Source organism: Myotis brandtii, unplaced genomic scaffold, assembly GCF_000412655.1.
Source record: "Myotis brandtii unplaced genomic scaffold, ASM41265v1 scaffold2766, whole genome shotgun sequence".
Classification (NCBI taxonomy): Eukaryota; Metazoa; Chordata; class Mammalia; order Chiroptera; family Vespertilionidae; genus Myotis; species Myotis brandtii.
In genome coordinates, this window is record NW_005360532.1 from 4,566 (window position 1) to 10,251 (window position 5,686).

General features: G+C 54.0%; 2 protein-coding genes and 1 gene segment (V, D, J or C); all 3 read right to left on the reverse strand.

Annotated features, from left to right (window-relative positions):
- LOC106726515 (putative V-set and immunoglobulin domain-containing-like protein IGHV4OR15-8) overlaps positions 1 to 2,413 on the reverse strand; it is a gene marked incomplete at its 3' end in the record, with an annotated part of 6,800 nt that extends 4,387 nt beyond the window's left edge. The window contains exon 1 of the mRNA XM_014541687.1: positions 2,351 to 2,413. Within this exon, the coding sequence (XP_014397173.1) occupies positions 2,351 to 2,396 (46 nt within the window). The remainder of the gene's footprint in view (positions 1 to 2,350) is intronic.
- A 643-nt stretch (positions 2,414 to 3,056) lies between these two features.
- On the reverse strand, positions 3,057 to 4,470 carry LOC102262804 (cell division cycle protein 20 homolog). The gene is made up of 2 exons (XM_014541688.1): positions 4,444 to 4,470; positions 3,057 to 3,875 (listed from the first exon to the last, which is right to left on the reverse strand). Exons 1-2 carry the CDS (start codon positions 4,468 to 4,470, stop codon positions 3,057 to 3,059), a joined length of 846 nt encoding a protein of 281 aa, XP_014397174.1.
- A 163-nt stretch (positions 4,471 to 4,633) lies between these two features.
- LOC106726516 overlaps positions 4,634 to 5,686 on the reverse strand; it is a 7,740-nt gene continuing 6,687 nt past the window's right edge. Inside the window, 1 exon segment of the V gene segment in view lies at positions 4,634 to 4,721. Coding sequence covers positions 4,634 to 4,721 — 88 coding nt within the window.

Sequence of the window (5,686 nt, forward strand, 5' to 3'; positions counted from 1 at the left end):
GCCCTCAGCAGCGCTGGGCCTCTGGGCTCCTGGGGAGCGGGCAGAAGTCAGTCCCAGATGCACATTTTCCTCCTGACCCTTCTCTCAGGAGGAGCCTCCTCCATCTCATCCCTGTGGTCAGACCCGGCCCTTCGCCTTCTGCAGCCTTTCCTCGACCTCCTCAGCGGTTTCCATTTCCATCTGTGCCGCCTGCCTCTGAGTGACCACTGCGCCCGCGTCCGTTTCCAAAACTTCGGATGAGCCCTAGGGAGGCGTTATGATTCCTGCTGGGCTCTTGGATGGAACCATGTCCTTTCGGGTCCACACTGCGCTCCCCCAGCGGCTCCCACAGGACATGCTCCAGGGACCCCCAGGGGACAGCCAGCGGACTCCAGCTCTTGCCATACTGCTCCCCTAGAGCTTCCAGTAGCTCTGGGGGACCCCAGGTACTGCCCGCAGACAATATGCTCTTGAAGCAGCCAGGTACCCTGGGGAAAACCCACCCAAACACGGTCCCACCATCTCCAAACGCCCTCTGTGCTGAGCACAGATGCTGTACCATCACTGCGCTCACACACCTTCCTCAGCGCTTGCGGCCTCGCGGCCATGTTCTCACAGGGTTTCTGTTCTGCTCTTACTCCTCCATGGAGGCCCCGCGTCTGAACCCACCAGCGCTGCCCTCTGGGAGCAGTGCGACCCGGGTCATGGGATCCGCAGTCACCATGTCCTCGCAAACCTCAAAGCCTCCAAAGCACTGAGACCCCTGAGATGCCGCAGCCTCTCCCTCACCGCCAGGCTGGGGTCCAGCAGCAGCGGCCCGAGGGGGAGGGTGGAGGGGTCCAGGCCACTAGGTCCCCAGGATCCAGGAACACCAGCTGCTGCTGAACCAGCTGGGCCAGCCCCATGCAAGTGCACTCAGGACCTGGGCGCTGGGGGCTGGAGGTTTTCCAGAAGCTTCTGCCTCCTCTTGCTGGGTCCCTTTCTCTGCTGCTGCCAACTGGGCCTCATGGTCACCTGGAGGGAGAACTGAGGTCTCTTGAAGCGCTTGGTCCTGCTCTGGCAACATGAGGTCTGAGAGGGGATGGCAGCAGCGAGGTGGTGGTGGCTGCCCAGCTGGTAGTAGGGCCTTGAGGAGGAGGTGGTTCCTGGGGCAGCTCACCTGGGCCTGGGACTGCAGGGGCCACAGGGAAAGCAGTGCACAGGTGCAAGGGAGCAGTCATAGTTTTCTCTGTAGAAGTTATTGGGAGATTGAAACCACACAAGTCCCTGCAAGCAGAATTCCTCCCTCTCCCCCACCACCTTGCCAAAGTAAAAGCCCTGCACCCTCTCCTCTCCAGTCTCCATCCAAGCAGGTCTGACTTGCTGAGTGATGTTTCCTGTGCTTCTCAGGGGTTTTAATCAGGAGCATAATAACCATCCCACATCCCCTTGGTGTGTGTGTGTCATGAACATCTGTACCAGCTGCTGTGCCTCTGCTTCTGCATGGTATCCACTCCTCTGGGTGCTGTGAGCATGAGGACAAGACCAGGACTGTCACCCTGCGGGTCCTTCTTCTGCAGCTTTGGGGTCACACTCATTTGGTGCCCACGGTCTAGCATTCAGGGGAGCTGCACTGTTGAGTCATTAGAGACTCTTGCTAGATTCAGGTGACGTGGGTCAGAAGATTTGATGATAAAACTCATTATGGCACCACTGTGCCTGAAAGAGACTCTCTACCTTTTGTTCAAGGAGAAAGTTGTCTCTCTTTACAACAGACTTTCTCACTCAGAGACTCAGAAGTCAGCGAAGAATCAGGATCCAGAGGTTCCCTGAGGGAAACTGTGACATGAAGAGGAAACCACACAGGAACCAGCCCAGACCTCCAACTGCACCTGCTGCTGGGATGTTCCTTGTGTTCAAGGACCCTGAGCGCTCCCTGATGGTCAGAGATCTTCTTGCAGGGAGGTTTGTGTCAGGACTCACACTGACTTCCCCTCACTGTGTCTCTTGCACAGTAATACACGGCCGTGTCCTCGGTGGTCACGGAGCTCAGTTGCAGGGAGAACTGGTTCTTGGACGTATCTGGAGATGGTGGTTCGGCTCTTGAGGGAGGGGCTGTAGTAAGTGCTCCCACTATAACTTATGTACCCGATCCACTCCAGCCCCTTCCCTGGGGGCTGGCTGATCCAGCTCCAATAGTAAACACTAGTTGTGATAGAGAATCCAGAGACAGAGCAGGTGAGGGAGAGGGTCTGCGAGGGCTTCACCAGTCCTGGGCCCGACTCCTGCACCTGCACCTGGGACAGGACACCTGGGACAGAGAGAACACAGTGAGTCCTGGGCTCAGATGCAGGGTCCCCATCTCCTCACGTCTAAGCCCTGAGTCACTCACATCTGGGAGCTGACAGCAGGAAGAGGAAGAGCCACATGGGAGTCATGTCTTTCAGGTGAGGTCCTCGTTCCCGGGAAAGTATTCTCTAGGCTGAGGAGGCCCTGCATTTAAGTGAACCCCAACTGTGTGTATGTCTGGTGGCTGTGTGGGCATTTGCATATGGGAGGTGTCTGCACATACAAAGGGCAAGAGGTGAGGGAGGTCCTGATCTCTGGGGCTTCTTCTGGAAGGAGGTGCTGACTGTGCCCTCAGAGATCCAGGACCTCCCTGGGGTCCTGGTCACCGTGCCCAGGGTACTCTCTTTCTATACCAGGGGCTATGCTGTAGGAGGGGCGGGAAGTAGGATGTGGGAACAATCAGTGACTCCTTTGGGATAAAATCCAAGCTTCTGCTCCCATGGATATAGATATACTACAGGCCGGATGAAGGAAATTTGTGAAAGGGGCCAGGCCCCCAACGCCTCTGTGGCTGCGTCTGGAAGGATGTCCAGAAGGACATCTGGTCTAATTAGTATATTCGCTTTTATTATTATAGATGATTTAGACGTAGATAGATATAGATATAGATATAGATATACATATACATATACATATGGAAATAGACATAGATAGATCGTCTTTTCTTTTTTTTTTTTTTTTACGAGAGACATGACTTTATTAGAAAAATAAAAAAAGCAAACATAAACACTGAAGTGATGAGTTGGTCCTCAACAGATGCTTTGATGGATATGGCTGCTTTTGATTGCACTAGCCTTTTCCCGCTCTCGCCGCCATGCAGGGTCCAACTCAAAGCAGCGCCACATGTGTAGGGTCTCATCTGCTGCTGCTAATGCCACCGTGGCCCCATCTGGACTCATGGCCAAACTTAGGACCTGGGCTGTGTGACCTTTGAGCTCAGCAACCTTGACCATAGTTGAGTACTTCCAAATAACCAGCTGGTTGTGGGCAAAGCCATGACCTGAGATAAGTTCCTTGTGGTGGGAAGACCAGAGGATGGAGCACACCTGGGAGTGGGCATCCACAGCATTCATACAGGCCCCAGAGCAGACGTTCCAGATGTGAATGTGCCGATCACTGGTGCCCCCTCCAGTTGCCAGTATATTGGACTGCCAGGGACACCAAGCTAGAGCCTTGACAGCCCCTTGATGCTGAGTGAATGTCTGCAGGGGAACCCAGCCCGCCTCTAAAGCAGCACTAGGCCACACATTGACCAAGTTATCATTGCCACCACTGGCCAAATGTCGTCCATCTGGGGACCAGCGCAGCCCACACACTTCCTGGCTGTGACCACTCAGTGTGGCCACATGGTGTTCTGCTACCCGAACATTGTGGTGATGGATGTGACCAGAGCGTGAGCCACTGGACAGTAGATAGTGATTACAACACAGGGAGCCCACTCGGGCAGAATGACTGGTCATGTTCCGAAGCCGCTTCTGCTGCTGCACATCCCATAGCTGAACCTCTGGGCGGCTGGTGCCCACAGCCAGGTAGTTGCCCTCTTTAGATCTTCTTTTCTTTATCCTCACCTAAGAATATGTCCATTGATTTATAGATAAAGATGTAGATGTATTTGTAGATGTACTTAAAGGTATAGATATAAATATTGTTTTCTTTATCCATACCCAAGGATATATTCATTCATTTTTAGAGGGAAAGTAAAGGAGACAGATAAAAGGAGAGAAACATCGATGTAAGAGAGAAATATTGATCAGTTGTCTCCCATATATGACTCTACTATGAATCAAATCTGCAACATTTTTATGTATTTATTTATTTTAAAAAAATTAATTGATTTCAGAGAGGAAAGGAGAGAGAGATAGAAACATCAATGAGGAGAGAGAATTATTGGTTGGCTGCCTCCTTCATGCCACACACTGGGGATGTTTCCTGCATCTCCGACATGTGCCCTGACTGGGAATTGAACCTTTACCTCTTGGTTCATAGGTCGACAATCAATCTGTGAGCCATGCTGGCTGGGTTGTTCCTGCACTTCTAGGATTCATGGAGCTCCCTCTGTGCCTGGGCTCTGGTCAGCAGGATGCAGTCAACATCATAGGTGAGCAGGCCCCAGCCCTTCCCTCACTGCCCTCTGACCCCAGTCGCCATGGACTTGTCCACCATAATTCACTGTAGCTCACGGCCCCCTTGGAGGTTCCCTCAGCCAAGGTGTGAGATGTTGGAGGTGCGCTGAGCTCAGTGCTCAGCTAGTCTCAACCTGGCACAGGTGGAGCCCCCAGGACCTGACATCGCACGTGGGCACTGCACGTGGGCTCAGCAGGACGGTTCAGTAGCCCTGGCTCTGGTGTCTCAGGAAGGCCTGGCACAGGAGATGGGCATGAGGGGATGACATGGGGCTGCATTTAAGGCAAAACCTACCAGGGCAAGAAGGAGAGGGTTGACACATCAACCGGGACATCCTGTGCAGGCCCCATGGGGTGAGAGTGTGGGCGGCAGAGGACAGAGGGTGATGGTGGGTTGTGTCTGCAGAACTAGAGGCACAGCAGAGCTGGGTGGGACCATGTCTCCCTTCAGCAGGTTCTCAAGATGCAGATGGATTCTCCAGGGGAAGCAGGACAGGTGTCGGAACACGTCCTCCGGGACCAGGTTCTGAGACCCATGGGCAACAGGACCCAGCAGGGATGTGAAAGGGACAATCACTGGACCTCCTTCCTGCTTCCATAAGGGGACACCTTGAGAGCTTGGTCCATCTCCCAGGCACACAAGGGGCAGGGCCCACAGGGGTCAGACCCTACACCTCCAGGTGCAACCATGTCAGTGAGAGGAAATCGGCTAACTGCCCCCAAAGGGCTCCTCATGGGGCAAACCTCATCCCTAGTGATGTCTGAGGCCAAGACTCCGTGTTCCCCGGGAAGTTGACCAGATCTGACACACAGCCACTTCTGGCTTTTTCCCTGCAGAGAATCTAATTAAAGACACATAGAAAAAAGAGGAACTGCCCAGGGACACTAGGAGGGAAGAAAGCATTGACCCCAATAGGAAGCCTGCACAACCCTCCAGGGACAGCCTCTGAGCTGAAACTCTGGGTTTGCTGGTCCTGAGCGCCCCCTGAAGCCCAGCCCTGCTATCTCCTCAGGGAAGTTTGTGTCTGGGCTCACACTGACTTCCCCTCACTGTGTCTTGCACAGTAATACACGGCCATGTCCTCAGCTCTCAGGCTGCTGAGCTCCATGTAGGCTGTGCTCGTGGACGTGTCTCCGGTTATGGAGGCTCCGCCTTGGAACTTCTGTGCGTAGTTTGTGTTTCCACTTCCAGGGTAAACCCACCCCACCCACTCAAGGCCCTGTTCTGGGCCTGTCGCACCCAGTGCATGTAGTAG